We start from the raw sequence: 18,005 nt of genomic DNA, 5'->3' as shown, positions 1-18,005 counted from the left end.
TTATAAACAAAAATAGAAGATCTAAGGATTTAAAGCTTGCCCCAATCAATTACAGACCACTTTTAATAATTTTTGAACTTGCTCTTCTTCTCCTGCTGTCCATACTCTGACATTTGGAATAAGTCAGCACGTGGTTCTTTTTATGCGTGTTATACGTTCCCATTCGTATCGTAACTTAATCACTATTCTCACGAAGAGCCATCGAATTTCAAGTTCCCAATACAGAATGATGTGGGTATAATCCCACTTGCAACATATACCAAGTTTAGTGACATTATCTTAAAAATCTATCTACAACGGGATGGATCAAATTTAACCTTCAAAGCAAATTTAAGTGGATTTTGCTTAGGGACATAGATTTGATAGTCTAGAAATAGGTTAAATTCGATAAGAATGTCGGTATGCAGAGGGTCAATGTTTGTACTATGAAGAAAATAAAGTAGCCAAGTTGAGCTTGATAGTTAAATGTTTAAGTTTTTAACTTCATTTCCTATAGCGGATGATTAATTAAGACTCGAATTTCATGGTAAAAATTGTCATTTAAGAGGAGCACTCAATTTAGCTTATTATGCCAAAAGAAGTACACGTGCGACTAAATTCCTTTGAGTCAGTATATAGGTTTCACAAGAAAGTTATAGTCTGACATATTGTTGATTCAGAGAACGGTCGTACCTTAAGAAAAAATTATTTGGTTAAAATGAAATTAATCCATTTGTCACGATAAGTACTGGTATAATCGCCTTTGTAAGCTATTTAAACTGTCTTGAATTTGCAAATGTGATGTACAAATAGCCATAACTAAAGTCAACCTTAGTGGCATACTCAAAGAAAACCTGAATTATACATCGTAAGAGAAAACTGTTTACACTGCAGTGGCAGTTTTCGATTATTGTTATTTTCACAAATAATATATAATATTCTTAGCTATCTGAGAAGAACGAAGATTCTTCACATTACGATTCAGTTTATGTTTGTTTATTCTTCCTGTGGAAGGAGCCATATGATTCCCTTGACCTATTTTCATATGAAAATGAAAGGTGGCAGAAACAAAGGCGGCGTCTTCTATTGCTAAGACCTTTAAATTATTTCTCCCTCTTCTCGACAGTATCTGCAGCGGAAATCGCGACACTGATTAAAGATTTGAGTTTAATCACCTTTAATAGCGCGCTTTGATCCATTTTAAGCAGCTTGCGACGCGAAATAAAGGAGCAAATATCTTTATTTATGTTGGCGTATGAGAACGCAACCTAGAATCAGCTGTGTGAGTGATTCTTGGTGTGTGTTGAGAGGGAGAGAGAGAGAGAGAGAGAGAGAGAAGTGAGGAAGGAAAGCTCTAAAAGATCTGCTTCATCTATTATCCCTCAAAATTCATCGTTCACCCGTTGTTAGCCATCCCTTCATCATCCATTCAGCAGCAACCGCCCATCACGTCTGCCACCACCATGTCCTCCGGATGCTGTGGGACCAAGAAGCCCAAATTAAACGGCGGTCCACAGGTAGGCTACAATCTATTTACTCACACCAGACGTTCAGTATAAAAGGCCCTGTGGGCTTCCCTTGTCGCATTTCCCCGTCGCCAGTCGCTCCTGCCGAAGCAGAGGCCGTTGAGAGGTAAGGGCGAGTGCTCGTGAGTGTGGTGGTTTTCAATTTCCCCCTCCATCGAGGCTTGTGTTAGGCTTAATCGAAGTGGGTCATTGGAGTTCCATAGCGTAGCTCAAGGACAATGGGAAATCCTCTGAATTCCGTCGACTGCTCCTTTCCCGTCGTGACTCCTTTTCTATTTTCGTCGTTCGTCTTTATTTCGGCTGTTCGGGAGATGGCTAGGCTGGCCTGGTTGGGTGTCTTATTTGTTTATTCTGGCGGATTTTTTTTTTTTTTTTACCTTGTGGATCACATAGTCAAACTGCTGTTCGTGTAAATCAACCTGGCAGCCTTCACGGGCGTTTAAAAATAAGAATCTGGGGTATTTTATTCATTGATGCCTTTTAAAAATAGTTTTCAGGTACATTATGTTCACTGATGTCTATTACAATGGTTTTTGGGTATATTTTATTCATTGATGTCTTTTAAAAATAGTTTGGGTACTGTATTCATTGAAGTGTTTTAAAAATAGGATTTGGGGATATTTTCTTCATTGATGTCTTATAAAGATAGGATTCAGGTATATTTTATTGATTGATGTCTTGAAAAGGATGAAAAAGCCTGGCTTCATGCTTGTCTCTAGATTGAAATCCAAAATATGTCAGGCTAGCATTTAGTTCATGCGAAGCCTGAAGGACCAATCTTGCAATCAAAAGGACTAGGTAAGGTGCCCAAGTAATTGCAAAGCTTATGCTACCAGCCAAATTGGTACAGTACTGTTAGTGCACCTCATGCGATGCGATGTACTGCATAGGTATTACTTAAGGTTCTTTGCAGCTTGCCATCGGCCCCTAGCTGCAACCCCTTTCGTTCCTATTACTGTGCCTCCTTCCATATTCTCTTTACTCTATTTTACTTTCCACTCTCTATAACCATTGATTCATTGTGCAGCTGCGATGTTTTCCTCCTGTTACACCTTTCAAACCTTTAACTGTCAATTTCCGTTTCAGCACGAGTAACCTTATGGGTCCAAGTGCTTGGCCTTTGGCCTAAATTCTATATTCAGTTCAGTTAAGAAGCCTGTATAGATAGCAACAGCATTAGGTTTCCATCAATAATATGAGTAGGGTTCATTATGAAGCATTTCAAGGTTAGCTCAGAAGGCATTCTAGATGCACCTTCCTTATGAGCTTACTGTCATTGATTAAAGTTGACTCCCTGCCGTGTGGCAGGCCTCAAAACAGATGTGAGTCTGTAAATAAACAACATTTCACTAGCAGCCCAATGTTACTTTGTTTTATTATTGATTTTTTATACCACCATGGTTACTACAACCACATCCATAAATGCATTGCTAATGTACAAATATGTATTGAAATATTTGTAGGATGCAGAAGTTATACTATACTTCTTGTTATATTACATATTTATTTTTATGTACTTTTTTCCAATGTACTTCTGTTTTCCTGATTATAACAAAAGTAGCATTAGCCAAAGACAAATGTTTTGTCAAATTTTTTTGTTACTTTTGACCTATATCTCTATTCTTTGTTTCTTGTTTGATAGGTGGTGTCACTGTCAAAGGATTTTGGATTCCTTGAGTTTCTTAAAGGTGTCTGTACGTAATCTGTTTAACCTTGAAACTTTAGAGTTCTTTCATTGATTTTCAAGTTTTGTGCCATTAATAATACTTATTTGGTGTAAAAATGAAATAGTGATCATCTAGATTATATAATGCTAATAAAAACCAGTTCATTTGTATGTAGTCTAGCTATTGTAGCATATTTAATGGAACTGCTTACTGTTTTAGGAAATATAACAGGTTATAGCAACCCTGGTAAAATTTTACAAGCCTTTGGTAATTTAAACTAGTATTGAAATAAGTACTAGTTTGAATAGGTTTTAGCATGTTTCGAATAATTTTAACAGCAGTGTACGTATATCTGAAATGCTCTGTTGTTGCCTATATCCGTTAATTTCCATCTGAAATTCTGGCAAATGTACGTTGAGTTTATGGTATACATATACTATATGATTTTATGATGTAGCTTTGTATATAGTACCCCATATTTTATGGAGCTGTAGGTTGGGTCAGGTGAGCCATAGCTTAAGGAAGGTTGGGTTAACATGCATCTCTGTATACCAATTACCCATGTTCTCCCCATCCAGAAACCAGGGATTCGACCTAAACTCAAAGGGATTATGAGTTATCTAAGGATTTCCTTAAAAGAATTATGTAAAATTTATCAAAATTCCATAAAATGCTCCTTGTTGAACTTGCTAATAGGCAACTTGTGAAATTTTATAAGAGAAACTACACTAAATAATACTGCTGTTTCTTTTATGCTTAATGCCTGTTTGGTGGAAGCATAGATAGTTATAGAGATATACGTATAAATGTTGCAGGAGCAACAAGGACTGTTAGTTGTGTTTTTACTTTCTGGGTGTGCAGGGGCTTTTAATTTTTATAGCGAATGATTTTTTTTTCCTGAAGTTTTGTTTATTTATTCTTGAAGGTGTAAACATTATCCTTTCTGATTAGGTTACTAGTTTCCAGGGCAAGTTCCTTGTGGTTGGATATTTCTGATTAAATTTGTCAGATTTTTACTCTGATAGCGTAGCCATATCCTGTTAACTTAATTTTAGTTTGAATTAATTATTTTTGTCAATTTGACTTACATTTAGATGAAAATATATTTTTTTTGTTACTGAGTGTTAGCTATAACAAAGATCTGGCTACTTTGTTTCCCCTCCATAGGAAGGTAGTTTGCTGCTGCTTGTGAATAGTATATTGTTAGAACTGTTATTTCCTGGTTGAAAATACACAGTGACTGTAATAGGTAGCATGAACCATAGAAAATTTCTGAAAATTATTGAATGTTAAATAAGACATTGAAAACGTACCTACTAGCTGACAAAAGAGGGGTATGCTTAGTGCAGAATTGTGATTATCAGTACCAGGTGTGTCAGTTATGAGCTAAGAATTGAAGTACAAGCTGATTAAAGGCTACCTTAATAGAAATTAGGGATTTACCTTGTGTAATAGAATTTGTTAGGAATCGGGAAAAATGTTGGTGAAGACAAGGTCAACCAACTGACCAAGAGGTCAGCAAACTAACCAAGATGAGAATTGTTATTCAACACAAGAAATGTAGGAGGGTGTTAAGAGCCACCTTAGAGGATGGTCTTAAATGTATCAGTTCAGCAAAAATGTGATTTGAAATTGCCAGAAAGGAGATAATGACTTTAAATATGGGATAGGGTGCTTGAGTAGATGAAATGTCTTTCAGGTGATTTCATGTAAAAAAACAAGATATGTATGTAACAAGAACAATCATATACTGTATAGTTATCTATATTAATTGTCATTAGATACCACTTCTCACTGTGGCACTTGTATTCTCACACTTCCTTTGGAGGATATTAAGATTGTATGTGTAACCTTGCAAGTAATATACATACTGTATTATTTGTGTAACCTAGCAAGTACGTATTGTGAAGTACTGTTGGTCTTAGAATTTGGCGTTAACATTCACAAGGCTTAGGGCTTTCTTTCAGATCTTATATGAAACTTGGTGAGAGCACTGTTTCAAAAAAAGGATTTAACACCAAATGGGTTATTCATGGTTGCCTTAGCTTTGGTTTGTTTTGCCTAATGAGGATGGTAGATTAAGTCCATAAAGTAGTAGATGGTTCTGGATCATATGACCTTTTTTTTGTACTGTTTTGCTTATGAATCTTGAGTAACTTAGAAGTTGGTAAGATCTAATTGTATCCTTCTGGTATTGACTGAATTTTCTTGAATATTTGGCAATATTGAACTTTATGAACTGGAAAGAAGAGCTATAGACCAGTATGATTGTTTCATTTCAACAATTCAGATTAACGTGGAGAGGCCAAGGAATATCAGTATCTTTTGTATCGTATGCCACTTCACTGGTTTCTAATAGCCATACTTCACACTATTTACAAGTACAGTAATACCTTGAGATACGAGTTTGATTCATTCTGTAACCGAGCTCGTAAGTCAATCTACTTGTATGTCAAACAAATTTCTCCCATTTAAAATAACTGAAATAGATTTAATCCGTTCCAGCCATGTGAAACATCCCCAAACCATCCTAAATTATGAAAAAAGACATGTTTTTAATTAAGAAACACACATGTATACTTTACCAATGCATAACAAAATATATGAAATGTAAAAGAAAAGGTGTTAGTATTTAGTACTGTATTCTTACCTAGGAGACAGATGAGTGCCGCTAACGGAGGTGAATGGCGGAGGAGGGAGGGAGGGAGGAAGTGATGCAGGCAGTGTAGACACGTAAACTGAAACAGCACTTTCTTTAACACAATTTAAACTAAAATTGCATTTTCTTTACTTTAGATAAAACTAAAACTGCACTTTCCTTACTTGAAATGAAACCAAAAAATTAGTTGTAAAAAAGAAATGCACATTCTTCTTCAAGTCGGCATAGATAATATGTGCCTTTTCGCATATTACAGTCTCCATCACTGTATTTTCTGCCAGCTCATTCTCTTTCACCCACACCAGCAGAAGCATCTCCATTTCTTCATGGATATTTGTCCTTAATTGGGAGACAGAATTGTACATAGTTCCTTTCGCTGGTGTTGCACTTTTGATGGCATCCTTTTGTTTAAGGATGGTACAAATTGTAGATGTACTGCGGTCGTACAGCCTTGCCAGTTCAATCACTCGTACACCGTGCTCATGTTTTTCTATTATTTCTTGTTTTACTTTTGTCGACATCATTCTCTTCTTTTCACCACTTTCCTTTATACACATTTTCTTCTGCTTAATGTTGGCACTCAAAAAGTTTCGGTAAAAAATGCAAAAATGATGCAAAAAACGAGCACAGCTCTCAAGATTCGACTTGATTCTGCGGATAACGTGAGAATGAGATGCTGGTTGCGTTGATGCTGGACCCGTGCGCCAACTAGCGGCAGCCTCCCGAAACACTCGTATCTCAGAATTCCGCTTGTATCTTGGACAAAAATATGGGCCGAGTTGCAGCTCGTATCTCAAAAAATTTGTATGTTGGGCTGCTCTTATGTCAAGGTATTACTGTAGTTAGGTATTGGAAAAATGCTGAAAGGTTCTTTTTAGACAAAACAAGAACACTTATTGTGCCATAAATGAAATTTGTTTGGAAAAACCTTACAATTGGCATTTAAAGAAAATTGTCACCAGGTATGTGCAAAATATTTTTGCTCTATTCAGGATTCTTCTGGTCTTTTGGAAGGCTGATGTGCCTGTGCATTCATAGAATATTTTGGCTGTTATTTGCTGACTCATGGTATTGTGACCTTATTTACTGGAAGCAGGAAAAACAAGGGTGTTAGGCTCTGCAGAAACAAATTTTATGTTCACAGGATGTATTCAGCAGAACATGATGGTCATGACATTTGTGTTGGTTGTAAGGGTAGGGAATGTGATTTCAGCCAGAGGTGTAAGGACTGTTTTGATTGGTCGGGTCAGGCAATGAAAAAATTTGTTAAGTATGTATAGGAAGAAGAGAGACCAGGATAGATTAAGAGGCAATTAATTAAGAGTAGGTGGTAGGCCATATCCTTTCCGTCTGGCTTCAGCATCTATGCCTACCTCCTCCACTGACCTCCTTCCTCCCCTCCTTCTCCTATTCCTTCACCAGTTTCACTTTGTGATACTCTTTCCTTACCAGGTCTGTCATCTGCTCCCCCTTCAGTTCTGGAAAAGAGAATTGTAATCTTGAATATGATGTAAGTTTGATTTTAATTTGTTAGGCAATTCACCAGTGTTTGTTATGGTTTAGGGCATCAGTGTTTAATATTGTGTGTCCATTTTTGCATTGCCCCTTAAGGTACAAGGTGAAAGTGCCCTCTTCCACTTGTAGCCTTACCTCTGGATTGTCCTCTGACAGTAGGAAGCCTCCTCTGCTAGGGAACAAAGTTGTATCTAGGGCAAGGATCTGTGCCTTCAACTGCGTCTCACCCTCCCTTTAGTTTGAGTGAGTGGTTCTGCTCCTTATTTGATGAAGGGTGGTTTGGTAAACATAAATTTACTTGGTAGTTATTGCCTTCACCATCCCCTCTTAGCTCTGGTGGTAGCAACTTATTCTTTTGAGTTAGACCCAGTGAGTTTAGCAATTAAGCCTAATTTTAAGGTTAGTGTTCTGTCATCTGCAAGTATTAATACACAAGCTGATGTTATCCTGTCTATTGCTGAACCTACCCCTTTTGTTTCTGTCTTACAATCCCAATCTCCTTCCCTTTTCTCCCCTTTTTCCTTGTGATTCATTTCTTCCTGCCACCACTGTTTGTATCAGTGTTAGCAGCCCTTCCTCTTCTGCTGCCTCAATTGTGATTTGTTCGGCTCCTGCATCCTCCTTAGCGGGTGCTTCCTTAGGTGCTAAGAATAGTTTCTTGTTAGGAATAGGTATAGCTAAAACGGACCTTTCTTTCCTGCCCTTTTCAGAGCTAAGAACAATTTTAAGGCAAAAGTACTTCCTAGGGTTGTTGAAATCCTGAAATTTACTTCTGAAGTCAGAAATGAAGAAGCTCTTTTATAGCTTCAGAGGTGAGTGTAAACATTGATTTTGTGGATTTAGGAGGCCAAAACTCCTGTCTAATAATTCATGATACACAAGCAGTTGGTACAGTTTTATGAATTTTCCTTTAGGAGACATAGTAACACAGAGCATTGGGGGTTTTCTGTTTTTGCCTATCATTACTTTTGAGAATTACAAAGCCCATAGTAGCTCTTTAGTCACAGCAGGGACAGTGTTTTCCTAAACTGAATGATTGAGTAGCTTTTTCACTTATCATTAGTTTCTAAATCCTGGGTTTGAGATGTGGGGCCCATGAAGGCACATTGTATGTAATAGATATTTCTATTAATTTTGGGCTGTCATTTATCGGACACTTCTTTTAAAGAGGTAACTTTCTCTAAGGCTTCTCTGACCTTGGTATTCATAAGAGCTAGTCCATATACTTCCTGTTGTGGATTCACCTCTAGCAGTAGTACTTGCCAGGGAGGATTTCAATACAGGTTAGAATGTTGAAAGTTTCTTATAAAAAAAAACTTGAAGTTCTCTTGGTTGTAGCTGCATCATCCCATCTTCCTTATCACAATTATGGGTATTGGGTAACCTTGAACAGTAGGTAAGATTCATCCCAAAAAATTAACATTTTTATGATAAAATGTTTTTGGTTTACCTACTATTAAAATACACCTCCCATAAGCCTCCCCACATCATATTGGGTTGCCAAGAAGAAATCTGACTAAAATGAAAACATTCTGCACACACCTGGTGAAGAACAAGTGAATTAGATCCATCCGGGTCATTGAAGAATTCATTTTTCTTTGAATGCTGATTGAACCTTTGGCATGAAGATGTCCACTAACTTTTAACATTAGGTACCAAAATAGATTCTTTAAAAAATGTTCATTTATTAGTACAGTATCGTTGGCTATTCCAGTGTAAATTTCTCTTTATATATCGTTAGCTTCCTTCGAAGTTATTGAAGCATAGAAATATGATCATTTGCGGATAATTACGTATACATATACCGTATTCATAATCATTCTGTATACTACTGACCTTAGCATATAGAATTAACAGTTATGAACTCTTAGATAAATACAGATAAATTTATTTTTTGTAAAATGGTCTTGGGGTTATGCAACTAAATTTGTCATTTTTGAAGATTTTCCAATAGTGTTTGTCAAACTATTGTCCTACATGTAACAGTTATAGGGTGGATGCTGGTACTCACCCATTCTTGTGCCAGTGTAAGCTCAACACATTCTGAGTCGTTCAGATCTGTTGTCACTTGTTCAAACAAAATATGTATGTTAAACTGAAGTATGTGTGCTATGAAATAGTGTATTGAAATTGCTCAAAATTTTATTTTTTCTTCTCCTAATAAATGGCTTGAAATCCCTCCAGTACTTCTCAAAGGACATGGAGTAATTGTGTAGGTTATGCGTTTTTCTTGTGATGCCATTGTTTACACATCATTTTAATACTTTGTTCAGATGGCAAGGGAGACCCAGTCAGGGAATGAGCCACAACCTCTTCGGTCATCTCTAAGGCATTGTATTCACTCATCTACTGGAAAGGGACAGAAATATGGCTATCCTTATGGACATTTGAATCCTGCGTCTACCCGTAATCGTTCTGTGAGTTAAATTTTTCATATTCACGTTAGAATAGCCGTCAAAGTTAGAAGTGTCGAATTACAAATACAAACCCACATTTTACAAAAGCCCTTTTGCTGTCAGTTGAAATTTTGACAGATAAATGAGAGTCAGAGTTGAACATTTAGTAAGAGATGCAGTTCTTTGTTGTAGGTTACATCCCAGGTTGTTTAATGCCTTTATATTGCTGTTGCAAGTCTGCACAAATTTTGTAAGTCTGCTTTACTTTTAACATTCTTTGCTATTGTCTGGTTTGTGATGGATGATACATTTTTGGTAACAATTCATCCATTGTTTTGCATGCATGAATGTTGTTGGTATTTGTTTGCTTTTTGTTTTTCTCTGTTTGTAAATAGACTTATTGTAACTACTATTTAGTTCTGATTTTATTTGCAATGTGCAGATGAAATTAGTTTTTCAAGTGTGTTGTATTGTTCCTTAGTTTGATTTATTTACTTTATATTTTTTCATATATTTATGAAAGTTTGGATGTCTCTTAAGATTTCAGTGTTATTATACTCTTATCTTCACATATTTATGAAAGTTTTTTTCATATATTTATGAAAGTTTGGATGTCTCTTAAGATTTCAGTGTTATTATACTCTTATCTTTTTATAACTTTTCATATAATTTTACCAAGGAGCACAGATTATCCCTTTTACCGTAAGGCAGTCATCAAACGTGATAGATGCTGTCTTTTCTATTTTGCATCTCATTTGGAAGATAGCCTTGTGGTTATTGATGAACCAATCCTTGCCACTCCTGAGTTTAATAGGCTTAAGGGACCACAATGTAAAATTGAATATTATGGGCCATTAGATCTTGAAAGCTGCAGTAGTTTATGTTACCTCACTGTAACTTAAATTAGAAAGGATATCAATGGTCCTTTAGCAAAGATTTATCACTCCCTCCTGTCCCAAGGAAATGCTTCAATCCTGACAGGTCTAAGGATCTGTGTGTGTATTAGAACACATGTAACACTTTGAAACAATAATATTTCCTAGCATGTAAATTAATTTTATATTAAAATGTCCTTCTCCAAAACTTAAAGAACTATGTAGTCATCTACAATACATCAGTCATTCTTATGCTGGAGGTAGTTTCCTGCCTTCAGTTCAGCAAATTGTTATTCATTGCATTAGGATATGTTCATGTTAAAGGAAAGTGATAATTTGTACAGATGTAAAAACATGTTAGATATCTTAAAACAGTTTCATTACTTCAAAGCATGCAGTCTCACTTCCTGTGAAGTACCTTTCTCCATATCTTTATATTGATCATTGTTATAAGGATTCCTCTTATGAGGACCAAACATTAATGGCAGCTCAAATCATTGTCGTTGGTACATATTAGCATTTGATTAATTTAGATAATTCTTATTTTCCACTTTATGCCATTGAAAGCATACAAATGACTAGTGTGTGTATTTTAGGGTATCTTACCTGTTGTTATTAGATTCAGACAATACTTTGTAAAATAATGTTAATAGTTTCATGCTTGAGGACTCTTCCAGTTGAGGTCTTCAGGAAAGCTGGAGATTATATATTATTGAGATTTAAGTATCAAAACTAACCATGTAGGCTATTTATGATATACTTGATGTTTCATATTTGAAATTGCTATACAGTAGTAATCAAGTGATTATGCAATCAGTTGAGTGGCCATGTGACTGGTTGTTAAATCCAGTATGTTTATTTATGGTCTCTGCAATTAAATGTGTTTATATTTACAGGTTTGCTGTTACAATGGCACTGCCCCAACAGCTAATGGTACTTTACGAAATGGCCTTACTCCAGTAGCTAGCCCAGAGATGTGTTTTTACTGTTTTGATGTTCTTTATAGTCATCTGCACAACATGGAGCCCCCTGGCATTCCAGACTTCACCAACGAACCTTTGTAAGTACACCCAGTTCCTCACATGTGGTGTTTGGTTTTCATGTCTTTGATGTAAATATGTTTTAGTGCAGGGTGGTTTGATAGTTTCTGTGCCATTTTCTTCCATCAGTAGGTTCTTATTTTAGTACGCATATTACTAAACCTTGCACCGTACACTATAGTTTACCCAGCTCAAACACTTGTTAAAATATGGAAACCCAATGTTTGTCTCTAAATGCTGAGAGTATATGAATCAAATGAATGAAATTGCCCAAACAACAGAGCATGCTTTGTTTTCTCACATACTATCTGTAAATTCTGTTACTTATTATATTCCTGGGCGTGAATAGTAATGGAATGTGATTGCAGAAAGTGGGAGAAAGGGGTTCTTTGGAGTGTGAGAGGGTTATTTGGAGGTACATTATTGTTTATTTATTTATTTTTTTTCTTTTAGGTCTGTGTTGTTTTATTTCCTTATTTTTACCAGTGCTCATCCGTGTACAGTACATCAAATTGTACTGATTCAGGCATTTCTCTTTTGTCTTTTCTATTACCTACCACTTTCAAAGGTAATTTGAATGCTCATTGTACACTTTCTACATTCATAGAAGATAGATTCTTGGGACTTGAGAAAGTCAGTACACTTAAGCTCTAAGACTGCAGATTTTTCTATTATTTTTATCGCCTTCTCGAACCATAGGTTCACAGCAACTACTTGCTTCACTTTTTCGTGGTCTATAGCACTGTTCACAGCAAAGCAGGGTACCCTAGACATGATTCTCATGGCAGGATTGCCATTCAGGCATATTGAATGTAGTATTCATATTCATTTTATTATCTTAAGTATACATCTGATTTTTCTCTTTCAATAATAGTAACAATTCATGAAGGAAACTGTGGCTTTGGTCAAACTGAGTGATGCCTATTTTCATCTGCTCATCTATCCATCCATCTCAAGGAAGTTCCTTCGATGTGTTTGGTAAGGAAATGTCATTTTTTGTACAATGTTTTGCTTCTGCTTGGTGACAGCTCCTCAAGCTTTCATAAGAGTACTTGTACTGGTAATTGCATGGTCACACTGAAATGGCATCTGACTGAGAAGATATTGAGATGACCAGTTGGTTATGGCATCACCTGAGGAGCTGCAGCAGCTCATCGGGTTCATAAGTTTGGATTGCATATTAGCATAGAGAAGCTAAACCTTTTGCCTTAAATAAATGGCCATTTACCTGGGGATGGTGCAAGCATTAGTTAGCCCAACAGAAGATGCTAAAGTTTCTTTGCACATATCTTGGAAAAGCTGGTCTTGCACAGCTACTTAGGACAAGATTTCTGTCGCACCAGCTTCTCAGATTGTGGTCGTGTCTTATCAGCCAGGCAGTCATTTGGTTGCCATATCAGATGTCAAAAAAGTTCTTTGATGGTGGCAAGGCATGCAGAATCTCACATTGGATGTGTAATGGTTCATCAAGGTCCTGAAATATTTCTTTTCATGAACATCTGCAGCAATGGACAGTGAACACACCTTACACTCAATGAGCAGGAACTAAGGTAGAGCACAAGAAGAATCACCATATTAGCTTTCTAAGGGTAAATTTAGCCCTGGGAGATTGAAATCACTGTTATCTATGTGGAGGTGAGACCTGATATGTTGGATTATTTTCTGCAAGGACTGGCAGACATTGTGGCAAAAACCTACTTCCAGCTAGGGAGGAGAAGTGCAAACTAATGCTAAAACTTCAGGTTTGACACAAGATGCTGCCACCTTGAGAAACTTGCAATTTGGTTTTTCTTTTGTCACCTCTTTTGAGTAAGTTTGGTTGGTGGTTCTTTAGCGAAAGTGATTGTACAGTTGAATGTTTTTATTTGTGATTAATTTTACTGTAGGAAGTGTGGAAGAGAGAGAGGAGCTTTGTGATTCCTGAAGGAAAGGGTAACAGGGAATTGCAATACATAGAGTAAGTTTGTGTCAACAGATGATTAATGTACTGAGAGAGAAACCTTTTGAAACTTGTTTTGCTTAACAAGTCATTGATGAACCATGAGAGTCATGGTAAAAAATTCTTAATATAAAAGTCTTTATTAGATACCTAATTACTACCTAATACAAGGTTTGCTGTTTGGGAACACCCCTATATTTAGCCCCACTTGGGACAGACTGATGTATTTATTGGTCCTTTGACTGTATAATGTATGTACTAGGGTAGCAACTGGTAGTTATGTTTTGTAAAAAATATGTAGAAAAGAGGAAGAGATTGATTTAAAGAGTAGAGATCATCACATATCCAAATACACTAATGGGTTTAAATCTTCAGGAGTGGGATTTGTATCCATATCATCCAACAGAATATATCAATGGTCCTTGTCTAACAAGGCTTCTGTTTTTGCAGAAGAATTATGTACTATAGGATCGTCCTTTAAAAAGATGAAAAAATGCTGTGATCTCACAGAGTTTTTCTTTTCAGTTACTAGAATTTTAATTGAAACCCTTAGAATTATAATCCAAAACTACTGTTTTGCAATAAATTAAGTTGTCACGTATGTTACTTAAATTATGATTATGGTAAAACTGTAAATACTCTGATATGTTGAATTCCTGCCTATTTAAGCATTAATGGTAGCAAAGAAGCCAATAAAACAACAAAGCAGTATTTAAGTATTATGACTAGATCATGTTAGTGAGTACGTAATATCTCTAAAACCCATTATAATCAGTAAATGGCAGAGTATATGGAATAATGAGCATGAAAGTAACTAATTGGAATACAGTAGATCAAGCCCTGTGTTGAATTGTGGAATTCATCATATTTAAAGAAATTACATAATTTTGATCCTTCTTCAAACTGACGATTCATATGACTTCTTATATATTTTATAAGTAGCAACATTTCCAATTCCTGTGTGTATTGATCTATAGCAACACTAGGTATTTAAACAAAGTATGTGGGAATGACCAAAATATAATTGACAAAAATGTAATTTTTGGAAACTAGGCAGTGAAAGAAATTTAATTAGAAACTCCATCATATATTTGTTAACTCGATTAGAGAATTGACAAAAATGAAGAAATTTAATAGGTAATAACATAAATAATAAGATTTATTAAATAAAACCTAACTTATTTTTAATAATCCTTCAAGCCAGTCATATGAAATATGCAGCAAATAATATAAGATATAGGTTGGTAGGCAAGAGAAGATATCAGTATTATTGTGAGAACATTTTGGATAAACAGTCCAGTACATAATGCCTTACATAGACAGATAGAATATAGGAGGACCTGGTAGCATTTAAGGCTTCCCCTGTGCTCATCTTCATGCATTCATAATAACCATGTCAACTTCTTACATGTGTAAGAGGAAAAGATAGAACAAAGTAAAAGAAAAGCAGGCACAATGATGGATACAAGTTTAGGTACAAAGGTTCATACAGTTGCCCTTCCTTCTAAATGCTTACTTTGATGTCCAATAACAGATGACCATTATTATCAATACTGTGATACAAAGGGTCTCCTTGTAATTCTGGCATTCATGTCATTCCTGTGTGTTAATCTTCGATACTCATCTCCAGTCTCCCTTCTAGTTATTCTCGTCTGAATAGCCCTGGGTCTTCCAACTCTCTTGTCACAGGAGCTCAGCTGACTATCCCATACTATTCTTCCAGGGGTTGTGTGAAGGACATGTCAAAGCCATCTCCAAAGCTCTCTTTTTTTAATATCTCATCTACATATGTAGCTTCTACAATTTCTTTTACGATATCATTTCTAACTATCCGGCCATCTGACTCCTAGTGTTTTTCTTAAACCTTTATTCTTAAATCTACAACAAAAACCCTTTAGATATAGCTTCACTGTCATACCAGAGTCATATTTATTTAGTAACACAAATTGTACAGACTTGAGTGTACTATCTTTCTCATGCAATTTCAATCTGCATTACATATTTGATTTTGAAATCTAATTCAGCCTGCCATTTATGATTTACCTTTCTCAGTCTTTCACTTAATTCTAACTTTAGAGGTTCTGTATTGGATCATTGTAGTACATAGATATTGAAAAAGCCAACCTCATTAATTTTTTATCTAATATTGTTTCATCCCTGTAAGTGTACTGTGTTCTCATTATTATTTTTTTCAAAATATAGATTTGAGTTGGCATTTTTTTTAGGTATGGGCTGCATTCTATAAAGCAATTTTGGTAAATTTTATGATGTTCAGCTTATAGAAATTTATTGTATGCATATTCGAAGTCTCAATTTCTGTTGTTACTCCAATCTAAACTTTCTGTTCTACATGTAACCAATTTTTTCATTATAAAATGTATTAGGAGGGCAAACAGCAAAGTGAAACCAAATTCCTTTGCAGCATGCCATTGTTTACTACAAAATCCCTTGACAAGATCCCATCAGCATTAACTTTGCATCTACGTACTTTGTTCATTGATAATTTCAGTTTTACATAGTCGATAGGAGTTCCATAGTGACATATTGGTCTGTGGACACTGTCGAAGGCTGTCATACTATCAACAAAAGCCTTCAGAAGGGGGATTATTAGATTCTATACACTTCACTACAATATTTGATCTATGTAATTCCTACCTTTTTTGTAATAGTTTTCATAGCAGTGAGCTTTTGCTATTTCACTTCAATACCGGAATTCATTCATAAGTACATTCAGGTGTTCATCAGCTTCATGTACTATGTCAATCAATTCCTCTTAATATCTCATATTCGTGACCATATTCACGCCAGATGATACTGACAGTCAACTGAGAAGAGATAATGCATTGTAATATGGAAAAGAAAGTTATCATGACAACATTCCAAAATGCATTAATGTAAGTCCTGTACCTGTACTAATTAAATGCAAATGAATCAGTACAATAGAATTAGTATTGACAAGAGTCTTAGATGTATCATATTTACAACTTGCCCTTCATTTAGATTTTACAATATCTAAAGGCAAAGATCCTAATCTAGAAGTTCACTCTCGACGTGGTTCGGAAGTCACATTGCTGAATAACCATTGGTTCCATGCAATGAAAAAACACCAAACAAACAAACAAAGATCCTAATCTTCATAAATTGATTTCTGAACTGTCTAAATGTAGATCCTAGCCTTCAATTAATTTATATTAATTAAAAATCATGGGAAAAACATTACTCATAATTGAGAAATATATATAAATGTACCGTATGTATGCAGATTTCGTGAATCTTATGGCTTTTTGGTTGTTGATCCACATATTATATTGACAAAATTTTCTGAATCATCTGCGTTCTTCAAAATTAAGTTGCACAAAAAACCAAGATTAACTCTGATATACATAACACCACAGCTGTTCCATCACTTGTCGTGACCTCTTCAAAGTGTATAATCGGGACATAGCGTCCTGTTGTTTTGATACAGTGTGTGGACTGATATGTAGCGTCCAAACAATAATAATATGTTCTACACTAATACCATAATGATACAAAAAATCATCACAATAACATTAAATACAAAATAAATTTTTTTTTTTATTTAACTGTAAATAAATTTATTTTAATTTATTTACAGTTATATAAGTTGCAATATAATAAAATTCCTAGTAGAACATAATTTAATTTGTGAAACATTGAAAACAAAAACTGTGTGTTCTGGTGGTAACAAACAAAACAGAATTAAGAATGCAGGTACTGTACAGATTACAGGGAGAGGAAGAGTGGAAAGGGGGGGGGGGGGGGTGGAAGTGGGGCTTGAGAAAGCGTGTGATTTAGAAAGTGTTCAATGTAGGTTTGTGCAATAAAATACAAGCAGATTCAGCTATGATTAATCTATGGCTACTACTATGTTCTGAGTAGATGATGTCTGTATTCTCTACTAGTTCTTGTGTCATAGGTTTGCAGCTGTGATGGCCTGTGTAGTGTTGGTGGATGGATCCATTATTTCTATGGGCCTGTAAGCATTTTTTTAGGGTTGTGGAAGTGTGACCAGTACGTTTTTTTGGAGGACTGGCACATCCTCTCTGGGCAGTTAAAGGTTCAGGCTGGTATTATTTCTCATTATGAGAGAAGATGTCAAATTGGGTTTACAGCAAACCCGTACATTGACCTGTCCAAAGGGGGCTTTAGGTGTTATTCCTCTCTTGATTATGTTGGTGATCACCTTTTTCTCTTCCTCGAATCTATCATTGTATTCAATTCTATAAGTGATGATATTTTTATCGTCGTCACTCGGTTTCCGGGTTAGTTGGTATAGAACTGTTCGATTCTTCTTGTTACATTGATTGAAGATGTAACGAAGAAGAATCGAACAGTTTTACACTAACGAAACCAGGAAACCAGGTGACAATTTAAAAAATAGAATTTAT

General features: G+C 35.6%; 1 protein-coding gene across 4 annotated transcripts in view; it reads left to right on the top strand.

Moving 5' to 3' along the window:
• The first annotated feature begins 1,247 nt into the window (after positions 1-1,247).
• The window catches only part of LOC135212171 (AMMECR1-like protein), a 70,248-nt gene continuing 53,490 nt past the window's right edge, over positions 1,248-18,005 (top strand). Inside the window, exons 1-3 of one of the 4 annotated variants that reach the window (XM_064245603.1) lie at positions 1,248-1,496; positions 9,620-9,763; positions 11,514-11,677. In XM_064245603.1, the coding sequence (XP_064101673.1) occupies positions 1,443-1,496; positions 9,620-9,763; positions 11,514-11,677 (362 nt within the window). In that variant the 5' untranslated portion in view covers positions 1,248-1,442. Of the gene's footprint in view, positions 1,612-9,619; positions 9,764-11,513; positions 11,678-18,005 lie in introns of all 4 variants that reach the window. The other 3 variants (XM_064245602.1, XM_064245605.1, XM_064245606.1) reach the window with 3 other exon arrangements.

The sequence above is a fragment of the Macrobrachium nipponense genome, chromosome 40 (assembly GCF_015104395.2).
Source record: "Macrobrachium nipponense isolate FS-2020 chromosome 40, ASM1510439v2, whole genome shotgun sequence".
NCBI lineage: Eukaryota > Metazoa > Arthropoda > Malacostraca > Decapoda > Palaemonidae > Macrobrachium > Macrobrachium nipponense.
The sequence above is the reverse complement of the archived record's forward strand: the minus strand, read 5'-3'. Positions and strand labels throughout refer to the sequence as shown.